Raw genomic sequence first — 18,792 nt, forward strand, 5'->3', positions numbered from 1 at the left:
ATGTTGCTATACAACGCCAATCAGGCTATGATTATATATACGTCCCCTCCCGCCCATCCCCAACCTGGGTTCTGATACAGATTCTAGGGAGAGGCTCTGTATCTCTCACTGTCTTAGAGCTATTTTACAGCTCTCTAAGGTGTAGATGCCTGACAATGCAAATAACTCTTACCTATAGACAAATGTAAGTAAATTCTGTTGGCTAGAGGTTTTTAGCTGACTTCCCTCTGGTGGAAGAAGTTGGTCTTGTGTCCATTTATAAATTCCCTTCCTCCAAATTTGTCCCTGACTTCTCCTTTCAACTGACTGTAACATCGGTTTTTTAAAAATTAGGTTTTTAAAAAATACTTACCAAGTTCATTTTATATCTGTGTGACAGTCATTTCACTTTGTTGAAAATTGTACTTTAACAAAACTAAGGACAATATGGGCTCCCTGGAGGCTCCGCGGTAAAGAATCAGCCTGCAATTCAGGGGCCGCAGGAGACATGGGTTCCATCCCTGGGTGGGTAAGATCTCCTGGAGGAGGGCATGGCAACCCACACCAGTATTCTTGCCTGGAGAATCCCCATGGACAGAGGAGCCTGGAGGGCTATAGTCCATGGGGTCAAACAGAGTCCAACACGACTGAGCGACTTAGCACAGCCCAGAAGGACAATATAGGGAAAAAAAAGAAGAAAATTACCTTCAAAACGTTCCTGGGACTCTTTGAAATCTTGAAGCAGCAGAGTCGGTGACACAAAAGGCAGAAGTCTATCATATTTCAGCCATATGCCAACAGACATCATCAGACGCAAACAACACAGGAGAGACGCTAGTCCGGCGGCGTCCAGCCCAGCTGGGATGCAACTGCCCGCGAGCACACTTAGCACCACGGGCACCTCGAGCGGACACACCTGGGCCGCGCCCCTCGCCCCACCATGCCTGAAGCCACGCAAATCTCCGGCTGGGGGCAGCGCCTCACCACCTGCTTTTAACAAGTTCCACGCGAGGTTCTAATGAGCCCAGGGCTGATTTTACAGATGCAAGAACTAAGGCCTAGGAGAAACTCCTTAACGCAGATGGAGAATAAAACCGCTTCTCTGTGCCGCCCCAACCGGCTCCCTGCTCCTCCCCAACCCTTCCCATCCCTCATCTCACTCATCTGGAGGCCTTAGAGGCGACCCAGCCGGGCAGGCGTGGGTCAGCGAAGGCACTGCCTCCTAGTGAGGGAGCGCGGCAAACATCACAGGACACAGCCTTGTACTTTTTCTTACCCACTGGTCATTTTAAACTAGCTCTAGTTTCTCTCCCATACGGAAACCTAAAGAGGGAAGGCTTCTTTACACAGAGCCGTATTTAGAAGGCACAGTTACTTGCTGAGAATGCCCAACTCCACACCAAGAAATGGAAAGAAATGTTCTTGGTGAAGAGAAGAGAAAGCTCCTTCCCTACTGTACAATACTAATAAATGTAAGGTAATCGTGGAGGTAAAATAGCAATAGATGCTAAAACCAGTGAGTGAAAAGTTGAAGAACAGGGTATTTAGCCACAAAATTCAAAACACCTTCTTACAACTTAACAGCGGAGAGACTTGAGAGATACACCTTAATCCAAGCCCTCGAAGCAGACATCACTAAAACTGTGACATATTCTGAGTCTCTCAGTATGATGCATCGGGCACACAGTATCACTTCTGTGGTACAGATCTGCCTTGACTTAGGATGGGGTTATGTTGCAAATAAACCCATAGTAAATTGAAAATACGCTAAGTCAAAAGTACATTTAATTCACAACTTACTGAACATCATAAATCTTCCTGCCCACGCGGGAGAAGCAGGAGATGCTGGTTCAGTCTCTGGGTAGGGAAGATCTGGAGAAGGGAATGGCAACCCACTCCACTATTCTTGCCTGGAAAATCCCATAGACAGAGGAGCCTGGCAGGCTGTGGGGCTGCAGAGTCAGACATGGCTGAATATCCCTACCTGAGGCTGTTTTTAACAAACTAACACATTAACCTACAGTTGAGCCAAATCAACTAAGACCAAGTCCACTTTATAATAAAGCACTGGCTCTCTCTCATATGTGCAAGATCAAGCCAATCGCTCCCGAAGGAAATCAACCATGAATAGTCACTAGGACTGTTGCTGAAGCTCCAATGCTTTGACCACCCGATACAGAAAAGCCTACTCATTGGAAAAGACCCCGATGCTAGGAAAGACTGAAGGCAAAAGGAGAGGGCGTCAGAGGATGAGACGGTCAGAGGTAGAATAAGCGACTCAATAGACATGAGTTTGAGCAAACTCTGGGAGGCAGCGGGGAACAGAGGAGCCTGGTGTGCTGCAGTCCATGGGCTCGCAGTCAGACTTGAATTTGTGACTGAAAGTCTCATGTACTGAACACTGTACTGAAACAGAATGCGTAACCACAGAATAGTGAAGAGTGTTTGTTGCTTTGAGATCACATAGGCTGACTGGGAGCTGCGGCCCACTGCCACTGCCCAGTCATGAGTTAAACCACCATCCTAACCTGTAAAAAGAAAAAAACTGTTATCTAAAGTAGTTTCTACTAATGCCTGTCACTTCCACACCATAAGATTTTCAAAAAATCTTAAACCACCTGTATTTCTAAAATTAAGGAAAAAAAAACCTAAATTAAATCTAAGTTTAAGACATCAAACTGAAATCGAAGGGCATTCTACAAGGAGTCAGCCAACACTTTTCAAAAATACCATGAAAGACATGCAAAGAAAAGAACATGGAAAGTAGATATAGTGATTCTGAGTTGGATCCTCAACCAGGAAAACTGGAAGGAATTACTGGGAAAACTGGCAAGATTTTACACTGGACTATGGATTAAAGCAGAAAAGCAAAAGGCAAAGGAGAAAAGGATACCCATCTGAATGCAGTTCCAAAGAATAGCATGGTGAGATAAGAAAGCCTTCCTTGGTGATCAATGCAAAGAAAGAGAGGAAAACAATAGACTGGGAAAGACCTGCGATCTCTTCAAGAAAATTAGAGGTACCAAGGGAACATTTCATGCAAAGATGGGCACAATAAAGGACAGAAATGGTATGGACCTAACAGAAGCAGAAGATATAAAGAAGAGGTGGGAAGAATACTTGGAAGAACTATACAAAAAAGATCTTCATGACCCAGATAACCACAATACGATGGTGTGATCACTCACCTAGAGCCAGACATCCTGGAGTCTGAAGTCAAGTGGGTCTTAGGAAGCATCACTACAAACAAAGCTACTGGAGGTGATGGAATTCCAGCTGAGTTATTTCAAGTCCTAAAAGATGATGCTGCACTCAATATGCAATTTGATCTCTGGTTCCTCTACCTTTTCTAAATCCATCTTGAACATCTGGAAGTTCTCAGTTCATGTACTGTTGAAGCCTCACTTGGAGAATTTTGAGCCTTTGCTACCGTGTGAGATGAATGCAGTTAAAGTGCTGCACTCAGTACCCCAGCAAATTTGGAAAATGCAGCAGTGGCCACAGGACTGGAAAAGATCAGTTTTCATTCCAATCCCAAAGAAAGGCAATGCCAAAGAATGCTCAAACTACCACACAATTGAACTCATCTGGACATGGAACAACAGACTGTTTCAAAATTGGGAAAGGAGTACGTCAAGGCTGTACATTGTCACCCTGCTTATTTAACTTGTATGTAGAGTACATCATGTGAAAACACCCAGCTGGATGAAGCACTAGCTGGAATCAAGATTGCTGGGAGAAATATCAATAACCTCAGATATGCAGATACCACCACCCTTATGGCAGAAAGTGAAAAGGAACTGAGGAACTTCCTGATGAAAGCAAAAGAGAGTGAAAAAGCTGGCTTAAAACTCAACACTCAAAAAACTAAGATCATGGCATCCAGTCCCATCACTTCATGGCAAATAGATGGGGAAACAGTGACATACGTTATTTCCTTGGGCTCCAAAATCACTGCAGATGGTGACTGCAGCCATGAAGATGCTTGCTCCTTTGAAGCTATGACCAACCTAGACAGCCTATTAAAAAGCAGAGACAAAGGTTTGTCTAGTCAAAGCTATGGTTTTTACAGCAGTCATGTATGGATGTAAGAGTTGGACTATAAAGCTGAGCGCCAAAGAATTGCTTTTGAACTGCGGGGTTCAAGACTCTTGAGAGTCCCTTGGACTGCAAGATCAAACCAGTCTATCCTAAAGGAAACCAGTCCTGAATATTCACTGGAAGGACGGATGCTGAAGCTCCAATACTTTGGCCATCTGATGCAAAGAAATGATTCACTGGAAAACATCCTAATGCTGGGAAAGACTGAAGGCAAAGGGATGACAGAGGATGAGATGATTGGATGGCATCACCGACTCAATGGACATGAGTTTGAACAGGATCTGGGAGTTGGTGATGGAGAAGCCTGGCATGCTGCAGTCCATGGGGTCAGACACAACTGAGCAATTTAACTGATGGGTTAGGTAGCAGTATCATATCCATGTGGATTTCCTGATTACGATCATTCATTTATAGCTGTTAAAAGAATGTCCTTGTTCTTAGGAAACTGACAAGATATTTTGAACAAAATGGTACATCTGTTTAACAATTCCAATGGATCAGAAAAAAGATGTGTATATGAAGACAGTATATAAAACAATTGGGAGAAAATGTGAACTAAGAGGTCTGGAAAGAGTTAAAGTTCTTTATGCTATATTCTTGCAACATTTCAAGTTAGAAATTAGATCAGGTGTTATGACTTTATTTACAGTAGACGTTTTCAGGATGTTTCCCAGGATCAAAGTGCTCCAACTGCTCCTCCAGCTACTTGTGAAAAAGCACCAGCCCAACCTAGCACTCTCCACCACACAGTTGGACCCACTGCCTCAGCAAGATCCCTAAGCTCAGAACCATCTCCCAAGATGCACCTAGCAAACTCTGCCTCCCTTAACCTGACACATCCCATGGTCTCACTGATCCTTCCACACACACAGCCATTCACACTTCATTCTATCTCCCATCCCCAGAAAACCCAACCCTCATACATGTGGGGAACATTACCTTTTCAAGACAAGAAGGTTCACTAACCCGAACTGCATGTACCCAGGAGAGGCTGAGCTCAAACACACAGGACACATGGGGTAAAGAGGGAAAAGCATCTCCTGACTTTTGCCCGAAGCCAGAGTGCGCATGCAGGACCTGCCAGGACCAGGCCTTCTCAGGCATCCACTGTCTGTATGGGCGCTGCCCACAGGTGCTCTGCAGGACACGCCTCCCGTGAGAAAGAATTCCTGTCCTTAGTTCCACCGGGACCCAACCCCACAGATGACACAGGCAAGGTTGTTGTCCGAGGTTTATTGAAAATATTACAGCACAGCAGAAAGACTCAAACGGCTCCACGTGGTGTTTTGAAGTTCATCCCAACTGTAGGCTGAGTGACCTGCAAGTTGGACAGACTGCCAAAGTCCTGTAATGATAAAAATGGGCTTAGTGTGGCTGTTCTGGCAAGATCTGTGTCCAGCGTCCCAGTACCACCATTAGGCTATGCTTCACCAACTCCTCCAGCTTGAGTCAGACTGCTGGGACCCTGCAGAAAAGTGACAGCTTTCTTCCCACCCCAGACCAGTAAACTCACAAGGGGGTGGACTCCATCTGAAGGATCCTCCACCCCAACAGTCACAAGGCAGCTGTCCTGTGCATTCTAAGACTTTTAACGGCATCCTCAGCCTTTACCCACAAGTCTGCTTGTACCCCCAGCTGGGATCTCCAAATATCCCCTGGGTGCAAAATCTGTCCCTTTAAGAATACTGCTCTAAGGCTAACACAGTGCCCCTTCACTTTCAGGACCAATCTCAGATAGGATGCATCACTCATGCAGTCAGCATTTGTGAAGGCCCAGGAAGATGAGTGGTGGGACAAGGGCAGGGCCTGCCTCAGAGCTGGCTCAGTCTAAGAGCAGTGAAACCAAGGTCCTGCCACATAACCAGAAATTAATTCCTCATTTCATGCTCAAAGATCAATTTTACCGTTGAAAATAAAAAGCTACATTCCAGGATAGTGGTTATTTCAGGAGAAAATAATCTGTAACAGGCTTTAGCTGTACTGGTGATGTTTTTCTGAAGCTGGGTGGTAGGTATATAGAATTTCATGCTATTATTTAAATGTCTCATCATCATAAAAAAGGGAAAAATAAAGTTGCTCGAAATCAACTGCCCCCTGGACTTTGAAGCTCATGCTTTCACCAAAATGCACAAGTACTAAGATAAATCACAGAAGAGACACTTATCAGTGTGCTGAAGACAGCTGAACCACTCAAGTAGTGCCCTGTCAGCACCAGAAATGAAACCAGAGCTCATGTGAGTGGCTAGCATGTGGACACAGAAGAGCAAGAAGAGCAATGGTCACTAGACCTGGGAGTTATCGTCGCATGCACAGCAAACTCAACCTTTAGCAACCAGCTAAACCCCCTCTGGAGGTAGTCTAGCTTAGTGGTTAGAAGTGTGGATGGAGTCCCACCTCTGCCACCCACTAACCTGAAATTACCGCTCCAACATCTATAAAACGTAGACAGGAGGTACCTCATGGGATACAGTGAGGAAAACAACATATAGAAAATGTGGAGACTATCTGATATATTTTAAAGATTCAACAAGTGTTACCCTGTGGTATTACAGACAGCAGAGAGCTACTGATAGTTGGTGACCAGGGAAACCCTACTTCAGAAATTCAGCGAACACTTACCAACAGCTTCAGCATTTCCTTAGTGTCAGGATCTACTTCAATGATTTCCTGATCCAGGGCTGAGACCTAGGAGAAACAAGGCCGGCCCCAAATAGTAATGAGTTAGAGAATCTCTCACCTTCCCTGCCTTTTCTCCAATATTCTTAAATGAGGAAGAAAAATTGGGGGAGGGGTGAAGCATAGAGGGGATACAATAGGCTCCCACAAATTCAGTATTTAAAAAACCTTAAGACTGGGTTTATAGCAACACTCCAAGAATATTATGCCAAAGCAAAAAAAAAAAAATCAAGCCAGAAGACATGGTAGGTCACCAGTCATGCAAGGTTCTCGTGAACAGAACTTACACGGTCCTAACAGGGTGGAACACAACATATAGGCAGGTATTCACAGATTACAGGCACCTACAGCGGCTTATGGGCTTCCCTGGTGGCTAAGATGGTAAAGGATCCCCCTGCAATGTGGGAGGCCTAGGTTCCACTCCTGGGTCGGGAAGATCCCCTGTGGAAGTGTATGGCAACCCACCCCACTATTCTTGCCTGGAGAATCCCACGGACAGAGGAGCGTGGCGGGCTACAGCCCAAGGGGTCGCAAAGAGTCGGAGGCGACTGAGCCACAAGCACAGCTCAGCTGCTTAAGAGGGGGGGGGGCGGTCTATGGATATGCAGCTGAGGTCCCCCTGGAAACCAAGTACCTGAAACGGTTCTCAGGGACCTCCTTCTATCTTTCAAGATGAACCAGAGGTCCAGAGTAAGACCCAGAAAATTTACCTCAGGCACGTAATTGTCTCTCCTCTCTCTCTCCTCCTCCTGCAGCTTGATGGAGATACCTCTCACAGGGCCTCTTTGAATCCGCTTCATCAGATGTGTGACGTAGCTACAAAGCGCCCAAGAACACACATTGGTCCCCACGGTACACAGCACCTCTGGATGTGCACGTAGGAGTTTCAGCTCTTTCCCGGCAGTGAGAAGGGAGAGTCGTCATCATCTTGGGAATCCTCTACATACACAGAACCTCTACACGCAGCTCCGCTTATCCAGGCATGGCTCTCCTCTGTATTCACGTTCGTTTGTAAAACCACCAAATACTCCAACAAACTTTCGCGATCCCTTCCAACCCTCATCTGCTTTCCTTCGAGTTCCAATTTACGCAATACCGCAAAAGATCAAGCAGGTCTTTAAATATTCTCTTCCAGAGATCAACTGGGGCTAACTTCGTCCAAGCGCCATTGCCAGTCAAACAGCCAAGCATCAATGCAACGTGAACACAAGACAACTTCACCAAAAAACCCCACAGATGCACAGCTCCCAGGACCCACCCGCGGGGCCACGGAGGCCCTGGAAACCGAACGCAGACCCGACTCACCCTGCGATCTTATTGCGAAGCTTCTTGCTGGGAATAATGGCGATTTCCTCGCACACCCGCTTGTTGGTGTGGAAATCATTGCCCAGGCGCGTGTAGTACTTCTCAATGATGACCCGGGCCGCTTTCTTTACGGTTTTGGTGCGAACGCGGCCCTGCGGGTGGAGAAAATAGGGTCACTCGCGAGCCAGGACCACCCCGCTCCAGCAAACAGCGCGGCGTCACACCCTGACCCGAGCTGGGTTCGTGGGCTGGGGCTGAGCCCGGTACAGTAAAGGCCCGGCCGGGCAGCGGTGGAGCGAGGGGTCAACGCGGAAACCAGCAACCTACGGAGGCTTCAGCCTCACAGGGCAGTGCGCGCCTCCTTACGGGCTGGGAGCTGAGGGAAACGGCGGATGGAAGACGATTCTGGCGGGCACCAACTTGGAGCCAAAACACCTACCATGTTGGCGGGTTCTTGGTAAAAGAGGAAACAGGAAGTACAAGAGAGACCTATAAAGCGCAGGCCAGAAAGCCGCTTCCGCCTAGCCTGGGACGCGCTGAGCCTCCTCCAGCGCTCCACAGCGACCCCTAGCGGGGCGGAGGCAAAATAGAACGGAAATGTGGACGGCCCGTCTGCGTCCAGCGGGCAGAACGAGCCATTGATCCGCCCCCTGCTGGGCAAGGCTCTGCCGCTCCGCCCCGCCTATGGTCCTTAGGCTGGTGTCTGAAAGCCTTCCACAGTGGTTTCTACTGCTTCTACATCGGTCCTGAGTATTCTGGAGAAGGAAACGGCAACCCACTCCGGTATTTTTGCCTGGAGAATCCCATGGACGGAGAAGCCTAGTAGGTTACAGTCCACGGGGTCGCAAAGAGTCGGTCACGACTGAGCGACTTGACCTCACCTCACCTGAGTATTCATTGGAAGGACTGACGCTGAAACTCCAATACTTTCTTGGCCACCTGATGCGAAGAGCTGACTCATTGGAAAAGACCCTGATGCTGGGAAAGATTGCAGGCGGGAGAAGAAAGGGACGACAGAGGATGAGATGGTTGGATAGCATCGCTGACTTGATGGACATGAGTTTGAGTACGCTCCGGGAGTTGGTGATGGACAGCGAGGCCTGGAGTGCTGCAGTCCACGGAGTCGCTGAGTCGGACACGATTGAGCGACTGAACTCTACAGTGGTTGGATCGCCCAAGAGGTTGGAGAGGTGCATCTCTTCCACACATGCCAGGGGCGGTGTGTGTGTGTTGGGGGCGTAGCGGGGGGGGAGCGGGGAACGGCGACAGCGCGTGGAAGCATGGAAAAGTGAGAAGGTAGGGGATGGCCTCGCGCACTAGGTCCCCACCAGGTCAGCCTTGCAGCCTGGTGGCGACACAAGCACAACTGGGAAATGATTATCTCACTTCCAAAGCTTTGCTCAAATGTCACCTTATCAAAGGGGCTTTTCCTCCAATTTATATATTAAAAGTAGCACTGTTATCCTTTTATCATTTTTTTTCAGCACTTCAGTTCAGTCACTCAGTCATGTCCAACTCTTTGTGACCCCATGAACCACAGCACGCCAGGCCTCCCTGTCCATCACCAACTGCCAGAATCTACCCAAACCCATGTTCATTGAGTTGGTGATGCCATCCAACCATCTCATCCTGTCATCCCCTTCTCCTCCTGCCATCCCCTTCTCCTCCTGCCCTCAATCTTTTCCAGCATCAGGGTACTTTCAAGTGAGTCAGCTCTTCGCATCAGGTGGCCAAAGTATTGGAGTTTCAGCTTCAACATCAGTCCTTCCAGTGAACACCCAGGACTGACCTCCTTTAGGATGGACTGGTTGGATCTCCTTGCAGTCCAAGGGACTCTGGAGTCTTCTCCATCACCACGGTTCAAAAGCATCAATTCTTCTGCGTTCAGCTTTCTTTATAGTCCAACTCTCACATCCACACATGACTACTGGAAAAACCATAGCCTTGACTAGATGGATGTTTGTTGGCAAAGTAATGTCCATATGCTGTCTAGGTTGGTCATAACTTTCCTTCCAAGGAGTAAACATATTTTAATTTTATGGCTGCAATCACCATCTGCAGTAATATTGGAGCCCCTCAAAATAGTCACTATTTCCCCATCTATTTGCCATGAAATGATGGGACTGGATGCCATGATCTTAGTTTTCTGAATGTTGAGCCAACTTTTGCACTCTCCTCTTTCACTTTCATCAAGAGGCTCTTTAGTTCCTCTTCACTTTCTGCCATAAGGGTGGTGTCATCTGCATATCTGAGGTTACTGATATTTCTCCTGGCAATCTTGATTACAGCTTGTGTTTCTTCCAGCCCAGCATGTCTCATGATGTACTCTGCATAGAAGTTAAATAAGCAGGATGACAATATACAGCTTTGACGTGCTCCTTTTCCTACTTGGAACCAGTCTGTTGTTCCATGTCCAGTTCTAACTGTTGCTTCCTGACCTGCATAGAGGTTTCACAAGAGGCAGGTCAGGTGGTCTGGTATTCCCATCTCCTTCAGGATTTTTCAGTTTATTGTGATCCACACAAAGGCTTTGGCATAGTCAATAAAGCAGAAATAGCTGTTTTTCTGAAACCTCCTTGCTCTTTCGATGATCCAGCACTGCTATCCTTTTAATGTTGCTCTAGCATTTCTTAGCACGTGTCACGGTGACTTGTCTCAGCTTTCTAAGCTAGGGATGAATTCTGTGACAGCTGTGTTTTGCATTGAACAGTGCCTAGAACAAAGTTCGTTCTCAAATATTTACCTGTTGGGCCCAGTTCACCTGTAGTGCCTCCAACTGAGGCACCTTCTCCAACCACCACTGCTGTCTTCAGAGTTTCTGTCTTACCCATCCTCAAACCTAGTCCTTCTGAAGCCAACAGCACTGCCTACTAACTACGCTGGTGCCACAACAGCCTCAGGAGTACTGCTCCTTCTCTCCACCTCTGCTGAAGTGGGTTCCAGGCCCTCACCTGACTTAAGGGCTGGGCTGCCCAGGTTGGAGGAGGTCAGGGGCATCAGGCTGTGTGCCTTATCCCTCAACACCTGGACAGTCCAGTCAGTCCCTCTAAACTGACTGGGAATGGAAGGCTGAAGGAGGAAGCTTGTGCCCTGAAAGCAGCATGTGGACCAGAATGAGATTAACGGGGAGAAGAGATGACTGAACAGGACAGGACACCAGAAGGGCGGTCAGGGCCCCTGCTCCGAGAGGGCTGCAGGAGTTTACCAGCAAACTTCAGATTAGGCTGCAGCCAGCCACGCCTTGGCTGACAGGACTCCCCACCCACGACGACAGTGAGTTCTTGCATCTCTTCATGGAAGGGATGCTTCGGCACACAGAGCTCCCTCCACCAATGACTAAAATGGAATCTTCCAGAAATTGCTCCAGCAGCTGGGCTCAGGCATGACCTACCTGAAAAAATCATCAGTAGACCAGGATTAATAAATCCTGGAAGCCTGTGAGGTAATAGTCCAGGTGATAGTCCCAAAGAATAGCAAAAATTTACTCCCGTTCAGTGAAGAACTGGGTCAGCATAGATGACTCCGATAGATAGGAAGCCTCCCAAGAAGAAAGCTCTGAGGCGTAGAGGAGGAGCTGAGAACAAGTGGCCTGTGCCGACCCCCAAGGAACTAGCCTCTGGTCCCTCCAAGGTGGGTCTAGGATGATGAGAAGAGGAGCCCCCTGCCTGCTGCCTGCTAAGTCACTCAGCCGTGTTCTACTCTTCACAACCCCATGGACTGTAGCCTGACAGGCTCCCCTGTTCATGGGATTTTCCAGGCAAGAATGCTGGAGTGGGTTGCCATGCCTTCCTCCAGGGGATCTTCCCGATCCAGGGATCAAACTCGTGTCTCTTCTGCCTCCTGCGTTAGCAGGCGGGTTCTTTACCACTACTGCCACCTGAAAAGCCGAAGAGGAGCCCCAGAAAGTTTATTTGTGCACCCTTTTTACATACCTGGACCAGAGGTACCCACTTACCAGAAAGGCACCTTCAAGGTGCACGAAGTGAACAAGAATGACTTAAAGGGGCAGGTCCCCTCATGGCCCCTCCATTAACCTGGGCAGGAATCCCGCTCATTATAGAAGATGCAAGGAAATGTGCGTTTTTACTCTGAAATCCCAAGTGTCTCACTGCTCCCATTACCCCGCCTCAGACACAGAGACAGAACCGGGACTCTGCTGCAACGTGTTTATTATGTGCCAAACAACTACACCACAGCTTACTCCACACACCTGTAGGAGAGTGCAGTCTTGCCTGCATATACTACAATGAGGTAGAGACTTCACACACAGCTTCACGAAACCCACAGAGTAGCTGGGATATGCAACAATGCAACGTCAGCTCAGCAGGAGGGAGGAGGGGCATTATGACACTGGTTCTTTGGCACACAGCTTCCCAAAGAGGGGCAAGTAGTTTTTTTTTTTTTTTAAAAAAAAAAAAGGAAGGAAAGAAGAAAGAAAAAGTCAAGTTTTCAAATTCCAGTAGCATTTCAGTCGACCGCAACTGTTGCTTCATACACTTCTCAAATGAAGGAAATCAGGGTAGGGTACTTGTCCCCTCTGAGAGAAAGGGCTCCTGTGAGCCTTCATCTGCCCCCACCAGAAAGCAGCCCTTTTTAGCTCAGTTACAAAAGAAAAAAGTCCTGTGACTTTGTGATTAAAAACTTCTATCAACCCTCCCCCCCCACGTAAGTGCAACTTAAGAAGGTGCAATAAACCATTTTAAAACTATATACAGCAGCCGCTCAAACATCATTCATCCAGTCCAGTTTCAAATCCAAAAAAAATTTTTTTCTTGGTTGCAAATGACTTGATTTGCAACTGTGAGAAACAGTGACCAGCAGTCCCCCAGACACAAATTTGCTATAATGTTAAAAGCTGCCAGGAAAGAAAAAAAATCTCTTGTTCCAAACGACTTAAAAACTGTTTTAAGGAGTGTAAAAAGGAACCGGTAAAAACCCTCGAGCGTAAAATATGAAATATGATTTTGGTTTAAATGAAGAGCAAAGTCTCCTTGTTGTTTACAGTAAAAAACACCAGCTGAACACTCAGTTTATGCCGTTCAGGTGGGGGTTAAATAAATGGAAAGGCACTGTATGGCAACTGCAAGAATGAAACCAATGAGACCTGCACATCATCACCATCAGTATTGCAAGGAATGTAAAAAAGCGCTTTTAATAAATAAACCTAGATGTAGGCGTCGTGTCAATACCTTCTGGACACGTAGTTCTTTTTTTTTTTTTTTGCTTTTCATCGGCAAAATGAGGAACTAAAATCTGGGAAAACTACAGAGTCGCTTGGAGGGCGAGCCAGAGGGTCCTTGCCCTGGCACACCCTCTGAAAACAAAACCCGACAAAACTCATTGTGCATTAATTAGTGCAGAAACAAAGACAGACTCAGCAAGTGCAAAGGTGACTACGATTTCCCTTGTCCTCGGGAAGCCAGCTCCCTGGTCGCCGGTGGCAGGTGGGCCGGCGGCGGAGGCGGCCGGCCCTGGGCACACAGGCCCCTCTAGCTGGAGTCGCGGTTCTTCTGGTTCCGCATCAGGGGGCTGTGGTGGCGCAGGCCCTCCATGCTGTGCCGCCAGTGCCAGCAGCTCCGGCAGAAGTACTTGAAGCACACCTGCGAGGGGAGAGAAGAGAGGAGCCAGGCTTGTGTCAGACCAGCCGGGGGGTGGCTGCGTGCGCTGCCTGCTCTGACCGGGAGGGCGTGGGCACTCCTAATGGCTTCTGTGGGGTTACAAGAGCTGGCCCCGGGGACTCCTCTCGTCCCCAACACGAGGTGTGACCGGCTTCTACGGGTGCCTGGACACAACTGCGCACGCTGGGCTCCTAGTGTGCAGAGGCCACGCCAGCTCCTCTCCTCGGTTCTGAGCACCCAGGTGCTCTTCCAGTCCCTGCCCGTCCTACCTCCTGTGGAGCACTTGTGTCTCACGGCCACACACAATACGGGAGAGCGTTCAAAGACAGTGACTCCAGGCCCTAAGGCCAGGCAGCACGGCTTCGTCGTCACACTCAGTGAGGAGAGGTGACTGCGCACATAGACCAACATCTCAGGCCCAGCCCCTCACTCCTGCTGGCTCTGTAACCTCAGGCAGGCCACTAACTTCCAGGTATCTGAAAATGGGGACCATCTGTGAAACACACTGACACACACAAGCCTGCGAGAAGAGGCTGATCAGACTCACACGGATCTCAAGCTCCCCCCAGCAACCCACACTTACTTCACATCCTCGTCTTGCAGCCTCAGTTTAACTGCCCTCTACTCAGACTCCAAACCCGAGTGACAGTACCACTGCAAAAACAACTCCAAGTACAGACACGGTGCTAGTATCCGACCAGGTCCCTTACTTCTCCTGTCCCCAGCAACACAGGCACCACTTGGAGACTTGTCACAAACAGCGAGTCTCAGGCCATGCTCCAAACCGCTGAATCAGACTGTGCACTGATACAGATCCTCAGCTGGTGAACACACAGACACACCACAGAGGACGAGAAGCTCCGTCCAACACTTCCAGGTCTGTGCTCCGCCACCCAGAAGCATGCAACAAAGCTGCCGTGCTGCCTTCTGCCTGCTTCTGACAACTGGGTACAAAGCAGGCAGCAGCACCGAAACAGCCCAGAGATTCAGAAGTCAATAGAGACGGACTCCTTGCCTAGGGAAGAATCAACCTAAGGACTTGGAGTTAGAACAGCAGGCCCTGGCTGGCTCACAGGTAGTGCTGACCACACCTGCCCTGGTCCCTGTCATCCTCAAAACCACCTGTGAGCAGCAGTGCCCCACTGCACAGCACCCCCAGGACGGGCAGGCCACAGCACCAAGACTCAGCTCCATGCGCTTTCCCCACAGTTCAGGGTCAAACATCACTGCTGCTTCTGCTGCGCTCTAAGACAACCAAGGGGAACCTGAGACCTCCGCGTTCCATGTGATGAATGTGACATGACAACGCTTAACTGAGGGAAAGGGTTCTGTAAACCCTCAAGTGCCCAGGGGACTCACCTGATCCCGACAGAAGAATGGGCCAGGCTGGGAGCTGCAGATATGACACACAGAGTCTTCCAGGTAAGGGTCGATCTGAACCTGCAGACAAAGGCAGAGCAGGATCACTAAGGGGCTGCTTCTCATGGGGAGCCCAGAGGGGCCACAAGAGAAGGGTGCGTATGGGTCACCTATATGAACACAAGGTGGTTCCTATTTTAAGGGGCCCAGAAAGAACTAGGGCAGAGGACCCAGAGATCCTCGAGAGAGACAAGATCACTGCAGCATCTTCCAGGCTGGCTGTGCACAGCGTGGCAATCCCACACATTACTGCCTGGCCTTCTCGGGAAACCTGACCTGCAAAGCAATCACCCAGCAAAAAGCAAGCGCTCAAGAGGATGCAGGTCAGGATGGAAGTCGGCTTAGCTCACAATGCTGGTCGATGACCACAGTGAGGGAAGGTGACCCCATGCTGAGGCTCCCATCTGCTCTCATCAACCGAGACCAGGCCCACCTTCAACCCTGACCCTCAGGTGTGTCGGTGGAAGCCTGGCTCATAGCCAGCATGGCACAGCTCTCGTCTTGGGCTGGCCCTGAGTGGTGGCTGCCCAGACCTCTCAGATGGCCCAGAAGAGGGTGCAGACCAGCCCACTCACCTTCTTGGTGAACTTGGTGGTCTTGATCTCCACAAAAGCAGCACTGACTGCTTTCAGGTAACTGCGCTGGTTGTTGAAAGTCACACGACCAGAGCCTACGGAAGACGGGAAACTCACCCTCGAGCCCAAGTCTCCCAAAGGCCGCGTGTCAACACTCAGGAGAGCCTGCTCCTAGATCAGCTCGGCGCTGCCCAACAGAAACATAAACGCGGGCTACTCGCGTGACTTTACCGATTCCCAGTAGCCACCTCTAAGGAATGTAGTGGAATGAATGAAAAGAATGCAGGGGAATTAATTTCAGTAATATTTTTTCTTTAACCCAACATCATCATTTCAACAGGTGGCACTAGCACGTTTCAAGCCCTCAGAGTCATGTTCAGCTGGTGGCACCACGTCAGACTGCAGCTGCAGACTGTGGTGGCACAGCCCCTCAGGAGTGGCCCCTTGGGGGACGAAAGACTCCTGTGTGTGGGCAAGCCCACAGGTGTGGTTATTCCAGTTCAGAGCGCAAAGCCAGACACAGGCAGAGCACAACTGAAGGCAGGCCAGGCAGGGGCGTCAGAAGCAGCACGCCCTGCCCAGCACCGCCTCTGCCCTGTGGGCTCTGAGGTCCCCGTGGGCTCTGAGGTCCCCGTCCTCAGTGTGCAGTTCCGCTGCAACGAGCACACAGCGCTCCTTCCTGCCCAGACACGCTGTGTTTGGGCAGATGGTGCATGAGGGTAGGGGAGCCAGTGTTGATCAGGAAGGCCAGGCTCTGTTCTACCTCCAAGCCCCAGCACTGAGACAATTCTGTCACGACTGGGAACCTGACCTTTCTCAGTGGCCAGGCCCCCAGACTCCCCTCTGCTAGGATAGCGTGAGCTGTGACCACACTCTGCTGCCTGGGTCACCCCGAGTCCTGCCTCAGCCTGGCTTGGTCTCTGACCCTGGACAAAACCACTTTTCAAGGCCTCTGAATAGAGGAAACCAGGCAAGTTCAGGAAAGTCCCAGCTTTTTAATAAAGTATTACCTGTTGTCTGTCTCAGAATGGTTTGGCTGTGAATGCTCACCTTCAAGCCAATGTTCCTGTTTTGTTTGCACCTCCTATCACCTCCTATAGGGCTCCTATCAACTTTCTTCCCCTTCAAGGGAGGTGGGGGGAGAGGGGTGGGTACAGAGAGGTCAGTACTGGTGGCTTATCTAGAAAAAGATGCTACACTGCTGGAATATGCTGATGAGCAGGCCTGGGTCAGGCCTCGCCTCCACTCCCATAGGAGAGCATCACGATCTTGGTCTACACCCTGGGGGCCGCCCAGCTGTCCCACACAGAAGTGGGACACTCACCAATGGGATACTTGTGCTTATCTGTGTCAATCCCAGCATACACCACACCACCAAATAGGTCGTTGAGAATGGCGGCCAGGGCCTCGGCGTTGAGCATCCCGTGCAGAGCACCCACGAACACCGTCCTACTGGGGTCGAGCCTCTGGGAGGGACTCTGGACAAAGTTGCTGTCGGCCAGGACCCAGGGGATCACCTGCACCTGAAAGCACCCACAGGTGTGTCAGTCCTGGCAGGGAGCCACGGTGGTGCTCCCGCAGGGGGAGGCGCTCCCGCAGGGGGAGGCGCTCCCGGAGGGGGAGGTGCTCCCGCAGGGGGAGGCGCGCGCTGCAGACGCAAGGCTGAGCCCCAGGCACCCTAAACCCCAGCACAGCCAGACCTGAATCTCACTGAGGCCGTGAGTCCAAAGTGGTGCAAAGACGACAAATGGTAGAACAGTAGTCAGTCATCCTTAAGAGTAAGAACTGTCCCGAACTATCACACCCAGGATCCTGGTCCTCTGTCACAACCTTCAACAGTGGGGTTCCGACAAAGGGCCGTGGGCACTGATAACACACAGCACGGTCCAGAGTCCCTGGACAGGAAGGGCTCACAGAGAAACGACAGGACAGGAGCTTGAAGGACAGAGGGTGGGGACCCTTAAGGTATTTGTGTGGAACGGTTACTGGCCTAATGTGCATATCAGAGGGCTTGGACAGGAGCAGTGGGATAGCCGGAGAGACGCAGGGTTAACCGTCACATACAGGTCACTGTGGTTCAGCAGAGCAGAAAGACACCAGGGCAGGAGCAGACTGTGCCCTCTGCCTCTGAACCCCTTGAGCCTAGAACAGAATCTGGCAAAGCAGGCAGGAGGCTCCAGAATGAAGTGGGTTGACAGATGATCAGGAAGTGTTCTTGGAAGATTAATCTGTGAAGTTTTCTTTTTTAAAAAAAGAAGGTCTCAAAGCAGGAAGAGATTTGAGGCAGAAAACCAGCAAGGAGGCAAAGGACAGAGTACAGTAGTACAGAGGACAGGCAACGAAGACTGGGAGCAGGCTTGGGGAGCTGGGCACAGAACAGGCCACGACCGAGGATATTCTAGAGGTAAATATGCAGAGTGCAGACCACCTGGGCATGGTGGGAAAACGAGAAGAATCAGGATTGATGGGCTGCAGACCGAGGTAGCCTTCGAATAAGACCCTGGCAAAAGTTCATTACCACGGGGAGCCGATCTCACTGAAGATGCAAAAGCCCATCTTGTTTCTTCCATTGCCATGAGAAAGTATCACATCACGGGTGTCACCAAGCTTTCCAAAGTGAAAAGTGAAAGTGAAGTCACTCAGTCATGTCCGACTCTTTGTGACCCCACGGACTGTAGCCTACCAGGCTCCTCCATCCATGGGATTTTCCAGGCAAGCGTACTGGAATGAGTTGCCATTCCCTTCTCCAGGAGACCTTCCCGACCCAGAGATTGAACCCAGGTCTCCTGCACTGCAGGCAGACGCTTTACTGACTGAGTCACCAGGGAAGTCTCCTCCTTAAGCGTCAGAGTACACAATCACAGGACATCCTGAAGAAAGGCCCCGCAGAATGGTGGGACTCAAGCGGGACATGAGCCTAGAGAGGTGAGTCTCAGTCGAAGGCAAGAGGAGGGCCACGAAAGTGAGTAGTTTGTCTGACTGGGAAAGAAGAGGGGGCATCAAATGCCTACTACTATGGAGGGGAGACACAAGGAGGTGAGAGTGTCAGAGAGGGATGAGAACCAGGGCAGCCTACAGTCCATGCCCTCAAGAGGGACGCTGCAGCATTGCCGGGTGAT

The 18,792-nt window shown here is 49.8% G+C and overlaps 2 protein-coding genes across 2 annotated transcripts in view; both read right to left on the reverse strand.

Moving 5' to 3' along the window:
• Positions 1 to 5,298: 5,298 nt before the first annotated feature.
• Positions 5,299 to 8,529, reverse strand: RPS17 (ribosomal protein S17). The gene is made up of 5 exons (XM_052659691.1): positions 8,501 to 8,529; positions 8,062 to 8,213; positions 7,467 to 7,572; positions 6,700 to 6,765; positions 5,299 to 5,425 (listed from the first exon to the last, which is right to left on the reverse strand). Exons 1-5 carry the CDS (start codon positions 8,501 to 8,503, stop codon positions 5,345 to 5,347), a joined length of 408 nt encoding a protein of 135 aa, XP_052515651.1. The 5' UTR covers positions 8,504 to 8,529; the 3' UTR covers positions 5,299 to 5,344.
• Positions 8,530 to 12,404: 3,875 nt separating this feature from the next.
• The window catches only part of CPEB1 (cytoplasmic polyadenylation element binding protein 1), a 110,599-nt gene continuing 104,211 nt past the window's right edge, over positions 12,405 to 18,792 (reverse strand). Inside the window, exons 9-12 of the mRNA XM_052659742.1 lie at positions 16,998 to 17,196; positions 15,674 to 15,768; positions 15,039 to 15,119; positions 12,405 to 13,661 (exon numbers count right to left, since the gene is read on the reverse strand). Of these exons, the coding sequence (XP_052515702.1) occupies positions 13,551 to 13,661; positions 15,039 to 15,119; positions 15,674 to 15,768; positions 16,998 to 17,196 (486 nt within the window). The 3' untranslated portion in view covers positions 12,405 to 13,550. The remainder of the gene's footprint in view (positions 13,662 to 15,038; positions 15,120 to 15,673; positions 15,769 to 16,997; positions 17,197 to 18,792) is intronic.

Source organism: Budorcas taxicolor, chromosome 21 (assembly GCF_023091745.1).
Source record: "Budorcas taxicolor isolate Tak-1 chromosome 21, Takin1.1, whole genome shotgun sequence".
Lineage (NCBI taxonomy): Eukaryota > Metazoa > Chordata > Mammalia > Artiodactyla > Bovidae > Budorcas > Budorcas taxicolor.

Bases quoted from the DNA above. Each gene is read 5' to 3' on its own strand.
- RPS17 (XM_052659691.1), bottom strand. The intron at 6,766-7,466 runs GTAAATTTTCTG...TGTTTCTCCTAG, and splicing joins GAGACAATTACGTGCCTGAG to GTCTCAGCCCTGGATCAGGA. The intron at 5,426-6,699 runs GTAAGTGTTCGC...TTATCATTACAG, and splicing joins AGGAAATGCTGAAGCTGTTG to GACTTTGGCAGTCTGTCCAA.